At 42.1% G+C, this 24,433-nt stretch overlaps 1 protein-coding gene and 1 pseudogene across 4 annotated transcripts; both read right to left on the bottom strand.

The window, feature by feature from the left end:
- Positions 1-1,366: 1,366 nt before the first annotated feature.
- Positions 1,367-16,081, bottom strand: LOC111555482 (annotated as a pseudogene). 2 transcript variants are annotated; one of them, XR_002735551.2, is made up of 2 exons: positions 15,954-16,081; positions 1,367-2,134 (listed from the first exon to the last, which is right to left on the bottom strand). The product of XR_002735551.2 is annotated as a UDP-N-acetylglucosamine transferase subunit ALG13 homolog pseudogene, transcript variant X2 (transcript). The 2 variants fall into 2 exon arrangements; XR_002735550.2 differs by lacking the exon at positions 15,954-16,081 and having other exon boundaries at positions 1,367-2,793.
- ZNF852 (zinc finger protein 852) lies at positions 11,769-23,046 on the bottom strand. 2 transcript variants are annotated; one of them, XM_031935222.1, is made up of 4 exons: positions 22,954-23,046; positions 16,383-16,474; positions 15,954-16,080; positions 11,769-14,044 (listed from the first exon to the last, which is right to left on the bottom strand). In XM_031935222.1, exons 2-4 carry the CDS (start codon positions 16,395-16,397, stop codon positions 12,591-12,593), a joined length of 1,596 nt encoding a protein of 531 aa, XP_031791082.1. In that variant the 5' UTR covers positions 16,398-16,474; positions 22,954-23,046; the 3' UTR covers positions 11,769-12,590. The 2 variants fall into 2 exon arrangements, with proteins under 2 accessions (XP_031791082.1, XP_023087391.2); XM_023231623.3 differs by having other exon boundaries at positions 11,769-14,041.
- Positions 23,047-24,433: the final 1,387 nt, after the last annotated feature.

Genomic DNA, 24,433 nt, shown 5'->3' with positions numbered 1-24,433 from the left:
TGTTCAATTCATTTGGGCAAATACCAAGGAGTTCAATTTCTGGATCAGATGGTGAAGTATTTTTGGTTTTACAAGAAAGCGGCCAAACTGTTTTTCAAAGTTACTGTACCATTTTACATTCCCACTAGCAATGAGTGAGAGCTTCTGTTTGCTAGTATCCTCACTGGCATTTGGTATTGTCAGTGTTTAGATTCAGAATAGGTGTGTCAGTGTCTCCTCTCACTGTGATTTTAATTTGCTATTCCCTAACAACATATGATGCTGAAGATCTTTTCACATGCATACTTGCCATCTTCATACCTTCTTGGCAAGGTGTGTGTTCAGGTTTTGGTGATTTTTCTAATTATTTCTTTATTTATTTTAGAGATGGGGGATCTCACTATGTTGCCCAGGCTGGTCTTGAACTCCTGGGTTCAAGTGATCCTTCTGCCTCAGCCTCCCAAAGTACTGGGACTGCAGGCGTGAGCCACCATGCCTGGCCTTGTTGATCTTTTAAATTGAGTTGTTCATTTTCTTATTGTTGAGTTTTAAGAGTTCTCCATATTTTTTGGATCACAGTTTTTTATATGTCTTTTGCAAACATCTTCTCCCAGTCTGGGGCTTGTCTTCTCATTCTCTTGACAGTATCTTTTGCAGAGCAGAAGTTTATAATTTTAACAAAATCTAGCTCATCAATTATTTCTTCCATTATTGTGCGTTTGGTGTTGTATCTGAAAAGTCATTAGACCTATCCAAGGTCATCTAGATATTTTCCTATGTTCTAAGAATATTCTAGTTTTGTGTTTTACATTTAGGTATATGGTTCATCTTGATTTTTGTGAAGAGTGTAAGATCTGTGTCTAGATTCAATTTTTTTTTTTTTTTTTAATTTTTTGAAATGAAGTCTCACTCTGTCACCAGGCTGGAGTGCAGTGGCGCAATCTCGGCTCACTGCAACCTCCGCCTCCCGGATTCAAGCGATTCTCCTGCCTCAGCCTCCTGAGTAGCTGGGATTACAGGTGTGCACCACTACGCCCAGCTAATTTTCGTATTTTTTTAAGCCATTATATGCATTAGTTTATTGTTCATTCATAAAACTAATTTCATAAGCTCATAAATTATAAATTTGTTACAGTTAATGTTTCATTACCACTGTGAGAGAGGATCCTTAAAAAACAATAGTAAGTCCTATTGGTATAAATCCTTTTTGAATGTTCTTCTCAAACCAGTAAAGTTTTGACATTAGGCACGATTCTTTTAACACTTTGTATATATGTTTTAGAAAAAAAAAAAGTGAATATATCCACTCCACTGCGTTCTTTAGGAAAAAAGTAGCTTTTCCAAGTACAAGAGATCAACTAACTTGATAGTCTTTTTTAGGCAATGATTGAACTTTTCATTTCACAGAGCGTAATCCATCATTTTTTAAATTTGGTTCCTTAGATTATAAAGCTAAAGATGCTGACTCTTATGTAAAATTTTTTAAAAGTTGTTACTGTTTCATTTTTTATTCTAAGGAACATCAAACTACATTTATAATCTTTGTGAAAGTTTTCAAATCTCATTCATTTTCATGATTCCAATTCCACTTGAGATTCGAGGAGAAAATCTGTGAATGCTCACTACATACTGAAGATTAGAAAAAATCTAGAAAGTTTACTAAACTGCAATTAGGATTTGGACCCAATGCAAATGTGCACACCATAAAATTTCCTATACCTTCTATAGATGTAGGAAGTTTATTAATTATATTATTTTGTAAATATACATTATGTATTTAATTTGATCACCTTCCATAGGTTGAATTTGGGGGTTGCTTTTAACGTGTTGAGAGTTTAGTGTTTATTTTTGTAATCCAACGACTTTATCCAAAAATGCAGAAAATTTTTCTGGCTGGCCAGGAGGATAACATCTCAGTGTTGATAAGTCCATTGACTGTAACAGCCCAGGAAGCGTGCTGCAGGTACAATAAAAGAGATGACTCTCTTTGTGTAGCTGCTTTGCCAGTTCCAGCTGATGACTGTTCATCAACTTTTCATTTATGACCACTACGAGTGGCTTTCCTTTTTCCAGAGCCTCCAAACAGCTTCCTGCACCTGCGTGACTGATAACAAGATCTGCTTTCCGGATGTCTTCTTTCAAGGAATCCTTGTACCTGTAAACATCCAGAGTAAACGACTCAGTACTGAAGGTTTCAGGTACCACCGTTCCTCTACCAATTTGCAGGATAAGTCGGTTGTAACCAAGGCTCTCGATTTTTTGCAGACTGTCGGGCGCCGACACACACGCAATGAGGTCGTCAAAGCTGGTGGTCCCTACGGTAACAAACATGCACTTCATGGCGCGGGTTCCTCAAGCCCTGATCGCAAGGCTAATTTTTGTATTTTTAGTAGAGACGGGGTTTCACCATGTTGGCCAGGATGGTCTTGATCTCTTGACCTCGTGATCTGCCGGCCTCGGCCTCCCAAAGTGCTGGGATTACAGGCGTGAGCCACCGCGCCTGGCCTTAGATTCAAATTTTTTTTGGCATGTGGATGTCCATTTATTCTAGCATCATCTGTGAAAAGACAACTTTATTCCATTATATTGCCTTTACTCTAACTTTGCCATAGATAAGTCAGCTATATTTATGTGCACCTATTTCTGCACCCTGTATTCTATGCCATTAGTCCAGTTGTTTGTTCTTTCACCAATACCATGTGACCTTGATTACTATAGCTTTATAGTAAGTCTCGATGTCAAGTAGGGTCAGTCCTCTAACTTTGTTCTTCTACGTCAATACTAAGTTGATTACTCTGGTCTACTCTCCATGTAAACTTTGGAATCAAGTTTATTGATATCCATAAAATAACTTGCTTAGATTTTGATCAGGATTGCATTGAATCTATAGATCAAGTTGTGAAGAAGTGACATCTTGATAATATTTAGGCTTCCTATTTATGAACATCTAAATATAAATCTCTCCATTTATTTAGTTCTTTGATTCATCAGAGTTTTGTAGTTTTCCTCATATAAATCTTGTACGTATTTTATTAGATTTATACCTACGTGTTTCATTTTCGGGGGTGCTAATGTTAATGTTTTGTTGTTGTCTTTAAGACAGTTTCACTCTTGTTGCCCAGGCTGGAGTGCAATGGTGCGATCTCGGCTCACCACAACCTCTGCCTCCTGGGTTCAAGCAATTCTCCTGCCTCAGCCCCCAGAGTAGCTGGGATTGCAGGCATGCACCACCATGCCTGGCTAATTTTGTATAATTTTCTTTTTTGAGATGGAGTTTTGTGTTTTAACTTTCAAACTCTACTTGTTCATTGCTGATATATAAGGAATTGACTGACTTTTGTACATTAACCTTGTATTCTGCAACCTTGCTATAATCACTTAAGTTTCAGGATTTTTTTGTTTTTTGCATTTTCTACATAGACAATCATGTTATCTGTGAAAAAAGACAGTTTTATTTCTCTCTTCCTAATCTGTATACCTTTTATTACCCTTTCTTGTCTTACTGCACTAGCTAGGATTTCCAATACTATGCTGAAAAGCACTGGTGAGAGGGGACATCCCTGTCTTGTTCCTGTTCTTAGCAGAAAGGCTTCTAGGTTCTCATCGAGTGTAATGTTAGCTGTAGGTTTTTTGTAGATGTTCTCTATCAAGTTGAGAAAGTTACTCTCTATTCCTAGTTTGCTGGAAATCCCTGTCACTTTGATACAGCACTTCACAGGATTACTGGGAGAACCAGAGCCAGGGGGATGATCAGGCTTCCCTACAGGATGGTGCTCAGCCAGTAACCCAAGTGCCCGGAATAAGGCAACTGAAATTGAAGAATTCAACAAATGAGTCTAAGGGTGACTGCAGGTATAAAGCAGATAACTATCCTGCCTGAGCATAGATCTTCTGTAGCTAGTCCATTTGTAATGGCCCGTTAAGTCTGTAAATGTGTGGCAGAGAACTGCTGTTATATTTTCCTGCACAGTCATCACCACAGCACAGAGTTCACCCAGAGTACTGGGCAGAGTATCCTTGTCTGGTCTCAGTCAAAAGATGACTATCCTTAGTGTGTGTCTTAGTCTACTTGTGCTGCTATAGCAGAATGCCTGAGACTGGGTAATTTTATAAATAGAAATTTAATTTCTCACAATTCTAGAGGTGGGAAATCCAAAATCAAAGTCTCCATTTCCACAATGGTGCCTTGAACATTGCACTCTCCAGAGGGAAACAGCACTGTTCCTCACATGGCGCAACAGCAGAGGAAAGCAAACCCACTCTCACAAGGCCTTTTAATAAGGGCGTTAATCCACTCCTGAGGGTAAGCCTTCATGACCTAAACACCTCCCATAGGCCCCATCTCCCAACGCTATTGTATTGGGGATTTTTTTGTTTTTTAGACACAAGGTCTTGTTATGTTTCCCAAGCTGGTCTTGAACTCCTGAGCTCAAGCAATTCTCCCACCTCAGCCTCCTGAGTGGCTGGGACTATAAGCATGCAGCACTGCTGGGGATTAAGTTTTAACATTTTGGAGGTGACAAAACCATTCAATCCATAGCAAGATGGATGGCTACAGTGGACAGAGTTTATCAGTTTTGAGTTTCACAGATCCCTCAGTGAGCCGACTCATACCATCAGCTGGAACATCTTCGAACCTAGGCTGCACCTAGCTAAGGGAACATCCCATATGGGCTGTTCAGCGTCCTCTGGCAAGACAGTTACTTCATGGAGTTGGCAGACCCCCTGGGATCCCAATCAGGCTCCATCTTATATGTAACATTTCCATTTAATGATGGTACATGGCTGAACCTGTCATGTTTTATTAGGATTAGTGAGCACTGTGAAAAAAATAAAATCAGATAAAGTTAAGAAAAATTTAGAAGTTTATTGTTCAAACAAGAAGTACAGATCACAATCTAGAAGACTCAAATCAAGTGGTAAGAAATTAATCTTACAGCAGTTACAACACAGTTTATAATGCATAAAGCGGGGGGGGGATATTTTGACCTTTTTTATAATTGGCTGTTATACATTCTTTTTAGGGAAAGTTGAGCTGTTTAAGCTTGTTGGTCTATAGCTGATTGGTTTAACTTCAGTGAATCATGCTGGCAAGGATGTAAAGCTTACATTTTGCATTTCATTTATGATCAGAGACAGCATTTCAGGGAAATCAGAATGATTTGTCTTGGTTACATGGTTGCAGGTGGTCAGCCTTAGGGTATTTCTAAACTGGGGCTTCCATTTTTATTTTTCGTTAACAATACCTGCATGAGATGGGCAGCTCAGGTCTTAAGGTCACATACAGTGCTTCAGTAGTCAAGTGTTCTGTTTCCATTATAGCCCAATAGCGGGTTCGTAGCTGCCATTCAAAGGGAATGTACATGGCAACCATCTTGGATAATTTATATGTCCAAAAGCCAAGGGCCTGGTGCACCCTGATAGCAGTCTCTTGTTGCCACAGTATCCAATCCATATGGGTAGGAGTCAATGAGACCTGTAGTTCCACAGGCCTACATTAATGGCAGGCCCATGTTAATGCATGATAGGCCTCTAGAGTCTGCTGTTGTTGAGGGCTCCATTCAGAGATGGCTGTGTTGTGGGTAATTTTAACTAAAGGAGGCAAAATAATACTGAGATTTGATACATGTTATCTCCAATAGACAAACAGGCATACCAGCTATTAGCTTCTTTATTTTAGGTGGAGGCTGCCAAGGACAATTTTTGACTTTATCAGGAATACTCCTCTAATTACTGGACCAGGTAGCTCCAGGGACTGCACTTGTTGGGCAAGTCCCTGGATCTTATCAGGACGGACAACTCAGCCTGCGTGTGTCATATTAACTATGACCTTATGTATGGAGTAGTCAACTTGTTTCACAGGCTGGCAATGAGCACATTATTAATATAGTGGATGACAAGTTCTTTTAGAAGTAACTGGACATGTTGCAGGTCAGGGGAATGGAAGTATTGCTAGTGACTGAACTGTGACCCCAAAATTCGTATGTTGAAGCGCTTAGCTCTGATATGATTGTATCTGAAGTCCTGAAGCCAGGAATGAGGAAGGCTGTGAATGTCCACTGTTCCATACAAGAATGACTCTTCTCTTGGCTATTCAGAGATCATGAGGGATACTGCCCCAGTTTCCACAGGCCAGATGGTCTCCAACAAAAGCCACGGGGGAGTCACCCCTGCCTGGCAGATCTGTAGGGTCAGGACCACCACCCAGGGGGTCCTGGAGAGGACAGTATAGGACCAAAGAGGATTATTCATGAGCCTAAGATCTCACGAAATTTGCCTTGCTAAGTTTTAGACTCATATGGGACCATCATACCCTGGCTCCCCCATCCTTTTTTATTTTTTATTGAGACAGGGTTTCAGGCTGGAGTGCTGTATGATCACAACTCACTGTAGCCTCGAACTACCACGGTCAAGCCACCATGCCCGACTATGTTTATTATTTTTGTAGAAATGAGGTTTCCCTACGTTGCCCAGGCTGGTCTCAAACTCCTGAACTCAAGCAATCCTCCCTCCTCAGCCTCCCAAAGTGCTGGAATTAAAGGCATGAGCCATCACACCCAGCCTCATCATCCCTTTCTTCCTTCCAATTTCTCACTTTCGGAATTGGAATACCTAATCCATGCCTATCCCATCATTGTATTTTGGAAGCACATAACTTGTCTGGTTTCACAGCTGGAGGGGAATTTTGCCTCAGGATAAACTAAAACTTGGGTCTCACCCATATCTGATTTAGATATTTTTGAGACAGAGTCTCGCTGTCACCCAGGCTGGAGTGCAATGGTGCGATCTTGGCTCACTGCAACCTCTGTCTCTCGAATTCAAGTGGTTCTCCTGCCTCAGTCTCCCCGTGTAGCTGGGATTACAGGTGCACACCATCACACCTGGCTAATTTTTGTATTTTTAGTAGAGATGGGGTTTCACCATGTTGGTCAGGTTGGTGTCGAACTCCTGACCTCGTGATCCACCCACCTTGGCCTCCTAAAGTGCTTGGATTACAGGTGTCAGCCACCGCAACAGGCCCTGATTTAGATATTTAGATGAGACTTTGGACTTTAAGTGTTAGTTGATACTAGAATGAGTTAAAACTTTGGAGGCTGTTAGGATGGAATGAACTTATTTTTATATGTAAGGATGTGAATAGAGTGAGTGGCTAGGAGTAGAATGTTATGGAATGAATATTTATGTTGAAGCCCTAATCCCAAATATTATATGTGGGGGTAGGGGGCCTTTGGAAAATAACTAGGATTGGAGTAGGTCATGAGAATGGGACCCTCATTCTCACTAATGCCCTTAAAAGACTTGGAAGAGGCACCAATGCTCTTGCTCTCTGAAATTTGAGGACACAGGAAAAGGGGGGCCATCTGCAAACCAGAAGAGAGCCCTCACCAGCACTCAACCATTCTAGCATCTTTATGTTGAACTTTAAAGCCTACGGAACTGTGAGGAATAAATGTCTGTTGTTTAAGCCACCCTCTAGGTATTTTGTTATAATAGCTCAAACTGACTAAAAGAGTTGCTAAAGATATATCCCTCCCAATCCCCTCACCCAAAGAACCAGGCCCAGTTACTTTTAGCAAGTCTTCAAGGAACAATTCCCATGTTACACAAACTCTACATGGTAATAAGTTAAACAAAATTTTTTCCAAATTCTTTTGCAAAGCTAGCAAAGCATTACCAAATTGAATCTACTTCTGTACTTAATAAAAACTCACTATGAACAAATAGATTTTACTTGAAAAGTACAAGGAAACTGCAAATATTTGCAAACTTGTCAAGAAAATGAATTACAAAAAGAAAAAAAGTAACTCATAAAATTACAACAATGGAGTTTTTAAACTTGATATAATGTAGTAACCAACCCTAATAAAAACTTTTAGTCCAGCCATAGTGACTCACACCTATATTCCCAGCAGTTAGGGAAGCCAAGGCAGGATGATCGTTCGAGGCCAGGACCACAAGAACAACCTGAGCAAAACAGCGAAACCCTATCTCTACAAAAAATAAAAATAAAAACTTAGTAGGACGTGGTGGCACATGCCTGTATTCCTAACTACAGGGGAGGTTGAGGCAGGAGCATCCCTTGAGCCCAGGAGTTCAAGGCTGAGGTGACCTATGGTCACATCACTACACTCCAGCCTGAGCAACAGAGGGAGACCTTGTCTAAAAAAAAAAAAAACCGAAAACAAAACTCTAAGTATAATAACAATTGGGAAACTGTGCACTGTGTGCCCAGCATTGTTACCATAATGTATTCCTCACAACTCTGTGAGGTAGCTCCATTTTATAGATGGAGGAACTAAGATACAAGGAAGCTAAGTGATTTGCCCAGGGTCACACACCTAACAAAGTGGTGGACTCAGGATTTGAACCTAGGGCACTGGGAACAAAATCTATGCTCTTAACCACTAGACTACACAGCTTCTTCTAGAAATTAAGATTAGAAGGAAACTTCCTAAATGCAACAGAACATCAGAATCCAACAATGAACACCATATGAAACTGCAAAAGACTAAAAACATTCCCCCAAGAGTTAAGAGAAAGACATCTACTATTCCATGTTTTTCGAAGTTCTTGCTAATGCACAACGTCAGTGACATCAAATTAAAAGACAAATAAATTATTATAAACCTAGAAAAGCTAGGAAATGAATCTAACAAACTATTAAACCTAAAAATAATTTATCAACATAATTGGATTCAGATAAAATTTGTTTAAATCAATAATTAAAGTTTATACTAGCAGTGACCAAATAGAAATTGAAGTATGGCTTTCAAATGCAGCCAATTTTCCTCCATCCAAGAGCCTGAGGCTTTTTCAGGATTCACTTGTACTGAGCACCCACACCAGACTGGTGGTAGTGAGTTAATATAGTTAGGAATGGTGCACATTCCCACACTCTAGAGGTTTAGTATGGTAGGGGATGAGCAGACAAGGACCAGAAAGTAAAACTGCAGCTTCCAACAGGCAGGATAGTTCTGCAGACATGACTGGTAATGTCCATCTCAGGGCAGGGAACCAGAAATGTCCAACTCATGTACTCATATGGTGTGGGGCTCGTCCCTGAAATCTGGAGGCTCCCAAAATAAGACACTTAAAGAGGAAAAAGTCGTATCTGCGTATCTTTTAAAGGAAAATGGAAAAAAAAATACAAAAAAACAAGCCGAAAACATTTAAAATACATATTCACAAATGGTAAAATTCCAGCTGTGTCATGAGTTCAGTTTTGTGCTTTTGTTGTTGTTGTCATTGTTTGAGACAGAGTCTCGCTCTGTTGCCCAGGCTGGAGTCCAGTGGTGTGCTCTTGGCTCACTGCAATCTCTGCCCCCCAGGTTCAAGTGCTTCTCTTGCCTCAGCCTCCCAAGTAGCTGGGATTACAGGCGTGCACCACCACACCCAGATAATTTTTGTATTTTTAGTAGAAACAGGGTTTTACCATGTTGGCCAGGCTGGTCTCAAACTCCTGGACTCAAGTGATCTGACTGCCTCAGCCTCCCAAAGTGCTGGGATTACAGGCAAGAGCCACTGTGCCCAGCCAAGTTCAGTAATTTCTAAAGGCCCTGAAAAACTTTAGGCCCCCAGTAATCCTTTCTAACTTTGCGACATCTCCCCAGTCACATTTAATTTTGATTTTCTTGATCCTCAACTCTCTTTCCTTTCTTCTGCATTGTCTGAAACATGCACAACAGCTCACAAAATCACCCCTCCAGGTTACATGACTGACATTGCCCCTCTAGCCTTCTCCTCCACCTTTGTCATACTGCGGATCCTGTCAGACTGTTAAGAAGTCTGGGGGATGGAGGCCAGGTGTGGTGGTTCACGCCTGTAATCCCAGCACTTTGGGAGGCCAAGGCAGGTGGATCACAAGGTCAGGAGATCAAGATCATCCTGACTAACATAGTGAAACCCCGTCTTCACTAAAAATACAAAAAAATTAGCCGGGCATGGTGGTGGGCGCCTGTAGTCCCAGCTACTCAGGAGGCTGAGGCAGAAGAGTGGCATGAACCTGGGAGGCAGAGCTTTCAGTGAGCAGAGATCGCGCCACTGCACTCCAGCCTGGGCAACAGGGTGAGACTCCATCTCAAAAAAAAAAAAAAAAAAAAAAAAAAAGGTCTCGGGGATGGAAAGAGAACAGGGTGAACAACATTAGAGTCAAAGGTCCACCAGCACTGGGCCATTATTGCAAGGGTGGAAGGAAAGGTGGTTCAAGCTCATGGACTGACATAGGACTGCAGAAGGAAAGAAAATACTCTGAGAATATTTCTTGTTTATGTCTTTGCAGAAGGAAAGATGGTCTGGAAGATAATTAAGGCACGGTTCTCATCTTGAAATTAAGACAGCAGTTGTAGTGAGAAAGGACTAGCTGATATGAAAAACTGATTAGTTTGATACTACTGTTTTACCAAAAACCTCATCACTCTGAAATCTAATCATCCAGGAATGCTACTAGTTGAAATTTTCAATCATCTATATTACAGCCATGAAAGTCAAGTCTTCTTGCAGTAAATTTTGACTGTAAGGTGTTTTCTTTTTTTTTTTGTTTTTGAGATGTAGTCTCACTCTGTCACCCAGGCTGGAGTGCATGGCACGATCTCAGCTCATTACAACCTCTGCCTCCCAGATGCAAGCGATTCTCCTGACTCAGCCTACCAAGTAACTGGGATTACAGGTGCCCGCCACCACACTTCGTTAATTTTTGTATTTTTAGTACAGACAGGATTTCACCGTGTTGGCCAGGCTGGTCTTGAACTCCTGACATCAAGTGATCTGCCCACCTCGGCTTCCCAAAGTGCTGGGATTACAGGCGTGAGCCACTGTGCCCGGCCCACTGTAACTTTTATTTAGAAAATGGAATAAGTGTGCAGGTCAAAGTATGTTATCAGTAGGATATCTGCCCAACCCAATACCTAGATAAACAGATACTCATTCACACACAAATCCATTAGCTCTTTAAGGCTGAAATACCAGTAGTAAGACTTCCAGGGCTACATGAGCCTTTATATGTGATATACTATGATGCCACTTCATTTCTTTTTTTTTTTTTCTTTTTTTTTTTTTTCTGAGACAGAGTCTTACTCTGTCACCTAGGCTGAAGTGCAGTGGAGAGATCTTGGCTCACTGCAAGCTCTGCCTCCTGGGTTCATGCCATTCTCCTGCCTCAGCCTCCCAAGTAGGTGGGACTACAGGCACCCGCCACTGCACCCGGTTTTTTTTTTTTTTGGTATTTTTAGTAGAGATGGGGTTTCACCATGTTAGCCAGGATGGTTTCAATCTCCTGACCTCGTGATCTGCCCACCTCGGCCTCCCAAAAGTGCTGGGATTACAGCATGAGCCACTGCACCCAGCCTACTTCCTTCTTTAGAAGCTTCTAGTGCAGTGGATGTGATGGGGAAAGGGGAGCCTGTGCCCATGTTAATGATGGCTCAATTTGAATTTTAAAACTTATTTAAGAACTAGCATACTCAAACTATTATGTATATACTAAAATAAATAGATACCATACCTGATCTCAGAAGCTTACAAGCTGGTATGAAAGTATACACATATGCAGCTGGGTGCAGTGGCTCACAGCTGTAATCCCAGCACACTGGGAGGCCGAGGCGGGCAGATCACCCGAGGTTGGGAGTTTCAGACCAGCCTGACCAACATAGAGAAGCCCCATCTCTACTAAAAATACAAAAAAAAAAAAAAAAAAAAAAAAAAATTAGCCATGCATGGTGGTGCATGCCTGTAATCCCAGCTACTCGGGAGGCTGAGGCAGAACCACTTGAACCCGAGAAGCAGAGGTTGTGGTGAGCCAAGATTGCACCACTGCACTCCAGCCTGGGCAACAAGAGCAAGACTGAGACTCTGTCTCAAAAAAAACCAAAAAACAAAAAAGAAAGTACACACATACACAACTATGTATGTGTATACTCTGTATATATGTGATACACATATCACATTATAAGTTGAGAACAATTTACAAAAACATTTAACAGTTATACATTATAGCACCAGCTAATTTAAAGCATTAAGGCCAAATCAATAGAAGTATAAACTAAACAAACAACTATTTGAAGAAGAACGTCTTTCAGAGATGGCATAAATCTTGAACATTGTGATGGAAGTGATTAGTAAACAGGAAGAAAAGGTTTTCTAGCTAGAAAACACAAAAACGATGAGAGGATGTAGCTTACAGTACAAATTTTAAAAATAGCTGTGGAAGGAGATAGCCAAGGAGCAGGGAAGAACAATGTTGTAGAATGACTTTAAAAGTGACTTTACGTAAATGGTCCAGGGGAGGAACTGCAATAGAATAAAGATAATACAACTGCTGTTCTTCAAATGCAGAATCTGATTATGGAATGTATACTAATAAGACAGATTTTTTTAAATAGTTTTTTAAGAGAAAGAAGGAAACCTACAAGTTAATGACAGATGTAATCCCTAATTTCCTAAGTAAGGATCAGACTAACTTGCACCTACTCTCCCACCTTAGTGACCCAAGGAAAAGCAAGTAGGGTATGGTCACCACTGTGATTAGTGGTCTCCAAGGAGACCATGATCAACATCCTTCTTATAAAGAAAGCTTAACTCAAAGGTCTTTGCTCTCTGTCTCAGAGAACCATGCCTTAAGATGATGACCAAGACAGACCTGAGGGCTTCTCTCCAGTGTGAGTTCGCTGGTGGTGATTAAAAGTGGAACGCTGACTAAAGGCTTTCCCACACTCAGTACATTCATAGGGTTTCTCTCCAGTGTGGACTCTCTGGTGCACAATAAGCTGTGAGCTGTCACTAAAAGCTTTCCCACAATCATTGCATTTATAGGGTTTTTCCCCAGTATGGGTTCTCTGATGTACCATAAGGCTGGAGCTATAACTGAAGACCTTCCCACACTCATGACATTCATAAGGTTTCTCACCAGTGTGAATTCTCTGGTGTATAATGAGGTATGAGTTTTGATTGAAGGATTTTCCACACTCATTGCATTTATAGGGCTTCTCACCTGTGTGAAGTCTCTGGTGCCGAATAAGACATTTACTCAGACTGAATGCCTTACCACACTCGCTACATTTAAATGGTTTTTCTCCAGTATGAATTCGCTCATGCTCAACAAGTTGAGAGATCTGATTGAAGGCTTTCCCACATTCACTACATTTGTATGGCTTTTCCCCAGTGTGGAGGCTCTGATGTCGAATAAGACATTTACTCCGACTGAAGGCTTTGCCACATTCACTACACTCATAAGGCTTCTCTCCAGTGTGGGTTCTCTGATGGTCAATGAGATTTCTATTGGAACAGAAAGCTCTCCCACATTCATCACACTTATAAGGTTTCTTACCAGTGTGCAGAACCTGATGTCGAACAAGATTTTTACTGCGACCAAAGGCTGCCCCACACTCCTTACATTCATAAGGTTTCTCCCCAGTATGGGTTCTCTGGTGGTCGAAGAGTTTGCAGCTCTGATTAAAAGCTTTTGCACATTCATTACATTTATAGGGTTTCTCCCCATTATGGAGTCTCTGATGTTGAATGAGATGGGAGCTGTGCCTATACGCCTTTCCACACTCACTGCATTCATAGGGTTTTTCCCCTGTGTGGGTTCTGAGATGAACAATGAGCTGGGAGGTTTGCCTGAAGGTCTTCCCACACTCATTACACTCATAGGGTTTCTCTCCAGTGTGGATTCTCTGATGGCCAATAAGGTGAGAACTCCAATAAAAAGCTTTGCCACATTCATCACATCGATAGGATTTCTGTCCCTTTAAAACTCCTTCATGTTCAGCAGGACTAGAAGACAGATGTGGATGTTCCCCAACTTCCTTATATTCCTCATATCTGTCTTTTGTGCATTTTTTCTTATCTTCATCTGTTATTTCCAAGAAATCACTTTCTAGTCTGCTCCCTTCTTCATTTGTGGTATGTCCTTCTAAGTCTTTGAAGGTATCTTCACAAACATCTCCAATCTCTGCTCCCCCAGGAACCACCCCAAAGAGTCCCCCTGATGTGCTATTAGATGACTCTGATCCTTTAAAAATTTCCTGCTTCGGAATCAACTCCGAACTCTCCATCATGTTCCTACCTGCTGCCAAAAGAAAGAAGACGACAACTTTTACTCATTTCTTTTCCTGTTGAAGAAACAGAATCATAAAGAGCTAATGTACCTGAAAAAAAGTCACATTATGGTTAAGAAATGAGATGACACATTAAAAACAAGAGCAAAATGCTCAATTGTATCTTAGGGATAGAAAAACAAGGAAGAAGACAGTCAGTGGAGGAGGGTGGAAAAAAGATATCGAGCCAGCACAGCCAAGTCAGAAAGGCCATTGGAAAGCAAGGGACTGGATTGCAAAGCATGCTGTGATCTTATATAAGTCATTCTCACGTCATGTCTCTTTAGCAAAATGGTAAACTTTGAGTTCCCTTCCAACCATGACATTATATGGTTCCATGGTTCTCAGAAAAGATGTTGGGAGAGGGAAGGATGGCAAATACCTCAAGTCAAATATAAGAAAGAGACAAGGAAAAGATGGGAATGAGTTGAGAAATTTCTACTATGAGGGTATGATTAGAAAGCGTACAAAAGGAGAGATGTCGTATGACAGGACAGTAATGAGATTCGGAGAAGCTATCAGTTAAGAAAAGCTGGACGGCAGTATTGAAGGAGACAGCAGATTTCTAAAAGTGGGGATGCCACTGGCCCTCAGAGCATTGGCCTGGTTCCTACCAGTTGTATACTCCCAGAAAAGATAACAGGGACATCAATCATTTAAAATATAAATTAAATTTCTTTGATTCTCTAGAATATAAAGGAACTGAACAGGTAAATATTTGCCTTTTGGAATTCTGAATACAAAATCTGGGAGAAGGCAGAGCAATCATGGCCAAGGAAAAACACCAAAATGTGGGTTCCTTTCAATCACATCTGAATTGGGGCCACAGCCATCATGCCAGTTAGCCTATGAAAAGTTTAAGATATCTGGGTGAGTGATTCCTAAGCCCACCCTTTCCAGAGTTGGCTACTGCCCTATACAAATCAATTACAGCACCTGCCCTGCCAAGAAGCCCTCCCAGGAAACTGCACTGCCCCAGTCTTTGCAGAGAGGAACACTTAGGCAACCATGCTTTGTGGCAAGTGACCCTGAACATCCCATGATGGACCACAAGTGAATGGACCAGAACCAGGTACTAGATCCAAGGGCAGCTTATCTGTAGGTTGGTCTTCAGCCTCTGCCATGGCCTGGGCCAAAGCTCTGCCCAACTAAGATGATGGGTAATGGCTATAGCAAAAGGAATCTGTTTCTAAGGAAATCTGGAACTGAAAGTAGGGCAAAATTATGAGTGGCAGTGGAATCTGAAGTGACACATGGAGAGAAGTCAAGCCATTAGGACACAGAGCAAGCAACAAATATAAGGGAACAGGAAGTACAATTAGGAAAGAGCTATGAAAAGGACAAAAGATTCACAGTGAAGAAAATGGGCAGCAGGAGGAGGACAAGCAGAGAGAAAACAGATACACCGAGAGCAGCTGTATTACATTCACACTGGAACACAGGCATCAACATGCATTTGCTTTTGCTGCTCAGGCTCCCAGGCTGCCCTGAGTCAAGGCCTTGCTTCCCACAGTCTGGTCTGGCTGATCAGTTTCTTCCGGGTTCTCATTCCTTTAAGCCAATGACTCTCAGCTCCTTACTTACAATAACTTGAGTGGCTCTCTATTCCTTACAACTAAAAAAACCCTACCTAAATCACCTTATGTCAATCAATAATGAGGTAAAGAGGATGCTGATCATTGTTCAAGCTGAGGGAAGGGTGCAGAGGGTCCCTATTCAAGAGGATCCAGGCAGCTTCACACACACTGGCTCTTATATTATTCACTCTAGTTTATCTGTGTTTGGAAATTTTCATAGTAAAAAGTTTAAAGAGACAAGGAATATAGAAAAGAGAATGTGCAGCATGCAGACTCTAAGTGACTAGGAAACAGAATCTATTACCCAAGGAGGCCATGCTGTGGTCATTTTCCGGCATCATGTTCCACTGCAGGGCTCTCTGACTGAGTGCGAGACCTTTCCATTTCTTCTGAGTGTAGCCCACAGAAAGGTCCTCATACGCCACAGTATCCTGGAATGACAAGCTCCGATCGCTCAGTAACATTCACAGCCTGAAAGGCAGAGTCATCGGGGTGCAGAGGGCACAGGGTATGGGCTCTTCGTGGGCAAAAGTGTGGGAGAGAGGAGCTGAGATGACACCTCAAAAATGACAAGTCCAGGGCAAGATAGAGTCCATTACCTCCAGGGGAAGCAATGAGGCAGGAGAGCCACAGGAACAGTCTTAGATGGGGCAGAGTCCTGGGGGTGAGACCTCTAGCCATTCCTGGACCAGACTAATGGGAACGTGGTAAAAACACAAAGAAGCAAGCTCACCTGGGGCCTGACCATCCGAAGTATAGTTGCCCCTGCCTGATCTCCTGAATTCACCACTTGAGTAAGGGTAGGAACTGGAGAAGCACATTGAGCTGAGGGAGGAAAGAAAGCTATGAGTGGGACAAGCCCTGCTTCCGGCTCCCATAAGATCTATATTCCCAATAATTGGATTCAAGAGAACCCAGGCACCTCCACACACACTGACTCTTAACCTCTTCCATAAGGCATTATCCCAAGAGTGCTGTAAATTTTCCCTGGAGGGCACAGTACAAGGTCCCTATCAAGCTAAGAACTGGGTGTTCCTCCAAGCCCTCACTCTCATCAACCTTTTTCAAGGAAGCTATTCTGGCCACACTCTCTCTCCCATGGCTTCCCTAGCACCAGCCAGCCCTGATTTTCCCCTCATAGTTGTGGTTCATGCCCTGGTTCCTCTTCCTGCTTCTGCCCTCTCATTATAGACCCCTTAAAACTCAGGCCCCAGTGCTTCCTTGTTCTTTCCATCAGCAATCTGACCAACTCTCATTTCTTTAATACTGCTCTCACAGTTCTTACTTCTCTCCTAGACCCCTACCACATGCCTCCTGTTGCCTATGGTACATTTCACTTGGGTGTCCTGCAACACCTTAAGTTCAGTGTCTAACATGCATGTTCTTATTGCCTTCCTCTCTGGATTTCCCAAGTTATGTCAATGAATTCACACACTGGCCAAAACATTTTCATTCCTCTCTTTTCTTCAAACGCAAGTCCCATTGATATTCCCAAAACTCATCTACAGGTTGTACACAATCCCTATCAGATTCCCAGGGGGCATCTTTTTATAAGTCGAAAGCCGATTCTAAAATTATGTGGAAACTCAAGAGACCCATACAATCACAATTCTTCTTGAAAAAGAGGAATAAGTTGAAGGACTCAAACTTCTCAATTTCAAAACTTCCTACAGAACAACAGTCTTCACAGTATTGCTTCCAGGCATAAGAATAGACATATAGTTCAATGGATTAGAATTAAGAGTCCAGAAATAAACTCATGCATCTCTAGTCATTATTTTACAACAATGGTGCCAAGATCATTCAAAGTGGAAAGAATGATCTTTTCAACAAATGGTGCTGAGACAAGTGGATATGCACCTGCAAAATAATGAAGATGGTGCTCTGCCTCACTCCATCTATAAAAATAACTTCTAAAAGATCAAAGACCTACATATAAGAACTAAACCTAGCCGGGTGCAGTGGCTCACACCTGTAATCCCAGCAATTTGGGAGGCCGAGGCAGGTGAATCACCTGTGGTCAGGAGTTCGAGAGCAGCCTGGCCAACATGGCAAAACGCCATCTCTATTAAAAATAGAAAAAATTAGCTGGGCATGGTGGTGGGCCCTTGTAATCCCAGTTACTCAGGAGGCTGAAGCAGGAGAATTGCTTGAACATGGGAGGCAGAGGTTGCAGTGAGCCAAGATCGTGCCATTGAACTCCAGCCTGGGCAACAGAGTGATCTATGTCAAAAAAAAAAAAAAACTAAACTAAAACTCTAAAACTCTTATAAGAAACCTAGGTATAAGTCTTTGTGACATTCAATGGATTCTTGCCACATGCACACCAAAATCATATGAAAACAAGGAAAAAATAAATAAATTGGACTTTACCAAAAGGAAAACCTCTTGTACACAAAATAAAAAGAACGTGAAAGTGAAAAGCCATCCACAGACTGGAAGAAAACACTGGCTAATCATGTATCTGATAAAGACTTGTATCTATAATATATAAAAAATATATTTATGTTCTTTAATATATAAATATATTCTTTAATATATATTTATATTCTTTATAGAGACAGAATATGTTTATATTCTTTATATATTACAACTCAATAATAAAAAGAAAAAAACAACAAATTTTAAAATAGGGCCAGGGTACAGTGGATCATGCCTATAATCCCAGCACTTTGGGAGGCCGAGGCAGGTAGATCACCTGAGGTCAGGAGTTTGAGACCAGCCTGGCCAACATGGCGAAACCTCGTCTCTACTAAAAATACAAAAATTAGCCAGGCTTGGTGGCAGGCACCTGTAATCCCAGCTACTCAGGAGGCTGAGGCAGTAGAATCACTTGAACCTAGGAGGCAGAGGTTGTGGTGAGCTGAGATTGCATCACTAAACTCCAGCCTGGGTGACAGAATGAGACTCCATCTCAAAAATAAAAATGGCCAAAGGGTCTGAATTGACATTTCTCCAAAGAAAATATTAAAATGTCTAATAAGTATACAGGATAGTCATCAGGGAATGCAGATTAACAGAACAATAAGATAGTACTTCATAGTACTCCACCAGTAAGGTGGCTAGAACAAAAATCCAATAATAAGCAATCATGGGACGCCAAGGTGAGGGGATTGCTTGAGTCCAGGAATTCAAGACCAGCCTAGGCAACATGGCAAAATCCTATCTCTACAAAAAATACAAAAAAATTAGCTGGGCCTGGTGGCACGCACCTTGTGATCCCAGCTACCCAGGAGGCTGAGGTAAGAAGATCGCCTGGGCCTGTAAGGTTGAGGCTACAGTAAGCCAAGATCACACCACTGCACTCCAGCCTAGGGGACAGAGCAAGACTCTGTCTCAGAAAAATAAATAAAAAATCAGTGAGAATGTGGAGATACTGAAACTTTATCCACTGCTGGTGGAAATGTAAATTGATGCATACACTTATGAAAACAGTCTGACAGTTCCTCACGACGTTAAACATACATTTACTAATTGACCTAGCAATTCTACTCCTATATATATACCCAAGATAAAATAAAATAGATGTCCATACAAAAACTCATACACAAATGTTCATAGCAGCATTATACATAATAGTAAGAAGGAAGAAAGAATCCAAGTATTCATCTAGCTTTTCACATTTATTGGCATAAAGCTATTTACAGTATTGGTATTCTCTTAAAATTAAGTAACTATATCTTCTTTTTGTGCACACTCTTAACAATCCAGGAATAGAGACATCCTTAAACCGATATGCAGAATAGACAAAAGAAATCTCCAACATACGTGACACTAAATGGTAAAGACACAAAATGCTTTGCAATTAAAAATAGGAACAATGTAATCCTAGACAATGCAATTAGACAAGAAAAAAATATGCAGAAAACAGACAAGAAAGATGCAAAGCAAATATACTCATGAATGATATGAAACATCACCTAAAAAGTTACACAGAATGAACCAAAAAAACAGTTAGAACATGATAGGACATTCAGGAGGTTGAATATGTAATCAACATGTACTCAATAACTTTCCAGCACAATAGCAACCAATCAGAAATGAATTAATACAATAGCAATAAAAATATAAAGTACTCAGAAATAAAGCCAATAAAAAATGTACAAGACCTTAGTGGAGAAATAGAAAACTCTGCCAAAAGACATAACAGATATAAATACATTTTGTGTGGGAAAACACTCCTTCAAGATGTCCATTTTTTCTAAATTAACATGCAAAGTCAACAAAATCCCAATCACAATGTAATTTTTCTTAGAGCTTGATAAGCATATTCTAAAATTCAAATGAATGAGTAAAATAATAGTCAAGAAAACTTTTTAGATGTGGAAAGTTTTGTTCTACCAGACAATAAGGTTTAATATGAAGCTGTAGTACTTAACACAGCACGTATTACTGAAGAAATATGCAAACTGTAGATAAAAGGAAAAGTACAGAATCCTGACACAGGCTTATACACATATGTAAGATGTGATTTTTTGTCTATGGAGACAGAGTCTTGCTCTGTCGCGGAGGCTGGAGTGCAGTGGGGAGATCTCTGCTCACTACAACCTCCGCCTCCTGGATTCAAGTGATTGTCCAGCCTCAGCCTTCCGAGTAGCTGGGATTACAGGCATGAACCACCATGCCCAGCTAATTTTATAAGTTTGATGTATGACAGAGATAGTGTCACCACAGTGTTACCTAAAAAAAAAAAAAAAAAAATTGGGGGTTCATTCATCCGGCGAGTAACAAACAACTGTGAGTATGCAAGTTTGGATCAATAGGAGTTTTATTACTTGGCGTAAGTAAGGAGGACACTGGGAATATTTTCCAAAGCAGCGTCTCTCCGAGGGAAAGAGGAGAGTTTTATGGAGCAATGGAGAGGGGAGAGGCTACATTATCCCATGTATAGGAGGGGTCCCAGTGGTACAGACGCAGTCATGATGCCAGCACCTAAGTCACGAGTTATGGTAATGAAGCTATAGCTACTCCCAGGTGGAGACTTTAGCATGTAATGAGAAGAGTTCACTCAGGTTCATCTATAAGTTGCTGGAGTCTGTCAGGAGCTGGTTTTAACTAGGTGACTGCAATCCACACAGAGTTTAGGAAGAAACAGGCTGCAGGCCAGGAGGCTGTAAAACTATCTGATTGCTCAAGTTGATTAAATTGATTACAATCCCTGTCTACTTACAGCAGCAAGACCTTCTTTTAAAGAGCCCCAGCACCTGTAAAAATTAACCTGTGCCAGCAGCTGTGCTTGCTTACAGAGACAAAGACCAAATGTCAGTAACCACAAACGAGAACTTAGCTCAGCAGTGCTACCCAGGCCTGAATCCTTGCTTTATTACCTTATTAAAATCTCCACCTAAAAGGGAGAAATACACTTTGTGAGGCACATATAGTGCTGAGTACAAAAGAAACAATGAGACTGACCAGGCGTGGTGGCTCACACCTGTAATCCCAGCACTTTGGGAGGCCAAGTCAGGTGGATCACAAGGTCAGGAGTTCAAGACCAACCTGGCCAAGATGGTGAACTCCCATCTCTACTAAACATACAAACAAACAACAACAACAACAAAAAACAAAAAGCCAGGTGTGGTGTCAGGCGCCTGTAATCTCAGATACTTGGAGGGCTGAGGCAGAGAACTGCTTGAACCAGGGAGGCGGAGGATGCAGTGAGCTGATATCGCACCACTGCACTCCAGCCTGGGTGACACAGTGAGACTTGGTCTCAAAAAAAAAAAAAGCTAAAAAACAGACAAACAAAAAAAACCACACGACTCTAAGAACCCTGGTGTAAGCAAGAATTTAAGACAACAAAATGAAAAGAGTGAATATATTTGAATACAACAATATGAAAAAATCTCTGTCCAAAATAAAAGAAAAAGAAAAAAAGAACACCAAACACAAACCACTAATAGAAGTGGAAATGTAATATTAGCTAACAGGAAGGATAGTTTGAAAGTCCACAGTAAAACTAAAAAGACACATTCCTTATGCTACAGGCATTTAACTTGTAAGAATCTGCCCTGAAAAACACTTGCACGGGTATTCAGACATTTACACAGGTATTCACCAGAATATTCTCTGTAATAACATAATACTGGATTCAACCTACTTGTCCATAAATATGGCTAAATAAAAGTAGCATTTTTATATGATGAAATACCATACAGCACCTAAAAGGAACATATTAGATCCTTGTGCATCACCATGGCTGTTCCACAATTCACCAGGTGGTCAGGCTGTGCTGCCAAGATTTATAAAAAGGCCATCAAGGAAGGGACAGCACATGATCTGAGGTCGCTGAGGACAGACACCAACCACATGAGGCCCCAAGAGAAACAGTGTAAACTTACAGTAAAAGGAGAAACAGGGCACAAGATCCAGCCTCCTGCAATGCAAAGATCCCCCAGAGCTAGCACATCCACTCCACAGCAATAGGGCTGGTGTGATGCACACACCCCACTTAGTAAGGAAGAAAGATCTCAATCCACCCTCCCCACTCCCATGGGGTGTGAAATACAGAAAGCTGAGAGAATGAATTAAGGCCACTGACTTAAGAGATTAAACACAACAAAGGAGTAGACATGAAGCCTGAAACAGTGAAAGACACGAGGCATTAAATGCAGCAGCACAGGCTGTGAGGGCTCTAACTCTGCAAGGAAATGTTCCAGGCTCAAGGTCACTCTTACATTCTTAACTTGGCAATGGGCTATTAAAAAAAAAAAAAAAAAAAAGACATTAAAAACCGTCAATTCTTCTTGTCTCCCAGTTTAGATATTCCTTCTTTCATTAATTTAACAAACACCTTCTAGGAGCACCTACTATGTCCCATACACTAAGGTAACAACAATTAATAAAGCAGACAAAAAGCACTGCCCTGGCAAGGGGCTTATGGGAGGATCAACCAATAAACAAATATATGCTATGTTAGACGGCGACAGGTGCTAGGAAGTGAAATAAGACAAGAAAAAGGGAGAAGTCTATGCCAGATGTTTTCAATGTCAGGAGACCTGGAGACTAAGATTTCCGGACAGTGGCTATCACTTTTCTTCCACTTTCCCGTGTTATCTAATTGTCTCTAAAAAGTACGCTTTATTCGCATAATTGGGTGAAAAGATAAAGCCGGCAGAAACCGGGACTCTTTCCAGATTCTCTGCCCCAGACGCCCAGGGGGCGAAGAGGTACCCCCTCGGCGTGGCGGGGCGGGATCCACGGTCAGACCCCCGCCCCGGGTGCAGCCTCCAGGCCGGGCCTCACCCGCCACTCTCGCCTGCACAGGTGCCCCCGCTCCCCACCCCGCGCCCCGCCGGGCTGCTCACCTACTCCCGCCGCCGACAGACAATCCTCCTAACACAGGCACCTCAGCCGACTGCCCCGCGCCTACTTCCCGACTGCCCCAGTTGCGCACGCGCGTCACCTGCCCAGGGCCTCCGCTGCCCCTCTAGGAAACTGGGAGGGCCAACGTCTCTGCTTTTCCCTGGCCCCAGGGCTGGGGGCGGGGGACGGCTGGGCTTGTGCAATATCTCTTGTCTCCCTCCGCTGGACACTTCCCTTCCATGCTCTGATGCTTAGGCGCGTTCCGAACCTATATCGGCTTTGGCGTGTTATCCTATATCCCTCCCATCGGGTCTACACGGCTGCCCTGAAGGCCTCTCTCCTTTCAGGGAAGAAAAGGATCCAAAGCTAGCGGTGAAAATAGAGCCAGCGGCCTGGCACGGTGGCTCACACCTGTAATCCCAACACTTTGGAAGGCCGAGGCGGGCGGATTACTTGAGGTCAGGAGTTCGAGACCAGCCTGGCCAACATGGTGAAACCCCGTGTCTTCCAAAAATAATTTTAAAAATTAGCTGGGTGTGGTAGCGCAGCGCCTGGAATCCCAGCTACTTGGGAGGCTGAGGCAGGAGAATCGCTTGAACCTGGGAGACGGAGGTTGCAGTTAGCCGAGATCATGCCACTGCACTCCAGCGTGGGAGACAAAGCGAGACTCCGTCTCAAAAAAACAAAGAAACAAAATAGGGCCAGCAAGTCCCCAAACATAAAACCCTTGAATGGGGAAATTCCCAAACAAGGCAATAAGCCCAGCACTGGCATGAGAGCTCATTATCTCCTTTTAAGTAAATGCTACAAGCCCTAGGCACAGTTTTGCAACTGTTCAAGGGTCATCAGGCTGCACATGACTGACTGCCTTTCCCAACACCAAGATACTCAGTTGCCCACTTTGGATGGAGCTGCAGCTTCGTGGGAAAAACAGATAATAAGAAATTACACAAATACATCAATGTAAAGTGGTTCCGAACACTATGTTGAAATGTAACAGTTATTTAATTGAGAGCGACTGATGATGATGCTTGTATTTTTTCTGGTACTTTTCTGTATACTTCCGGTAGCTCATAATACACTGGCTGCCACGCACTGATTTGAGTTGTCCAAGGAAATAGAGTCCGTAACTGGAATAGCCACTGAATCCAAATCTTTTGGTCTTTTCATTACGGTGCTTCATAAAAGCTCTCCCGTCCCAAGTCGCCATAGAGGGAGAGTTGGAGATAGCATGGCTCCTAGCTGGGATCCCAGAAGCTAGACGTAGGGGGTTGTGGGCAGGACAGTGAGGGGGCAAGATTCCAAGGAAAACTAAAATCCCTGCCCAGGAACGCTTACCACCTGGGAAAGCAGGAATGACCCAACGCATCAAGGCCCAGAGTGTACTCAAAGAACAACAGGTTAGGATGAGGGTCAAAACTCAGGCCAGAAAGAGCATTAGCTGGGCGTGGTGGTGTGCGCCTGTAGTCCTAGCTACTACGG

The sequence above is a fragment of the Piliocolobus tephrosceles genome, chromosome 2 (genome assembly GCF_002776525.5).
Source record: "Piliocolobus tephrosceles isolate RC106 chromosome 2, ASM277652v3, whole genome shotgun sequence".
Classification (NCBI taxonomy): domain Eukaryota; kingdom Metazoa; phylum Chordata; class Mammalia; order Primates; family Cercopithecidae; genus Piliocolobus; species Piliocolobus tephrosceles.
This window is presented reverse-complemented; position numbering and strand designations above follow the sequence as displayed.

Excerpts from the sequence above, each read along its gene's own strand:
- ZNF852 (XM_031935222.1), bottom strand. Across the intron at positions 14,045-15,953 it reads CCACAGCATGGCCTCCTTGG|CAGGTAGGAACATGATGGAG; the intron begins GTAATAGATTCT and ends TTCTTTTGGCAG.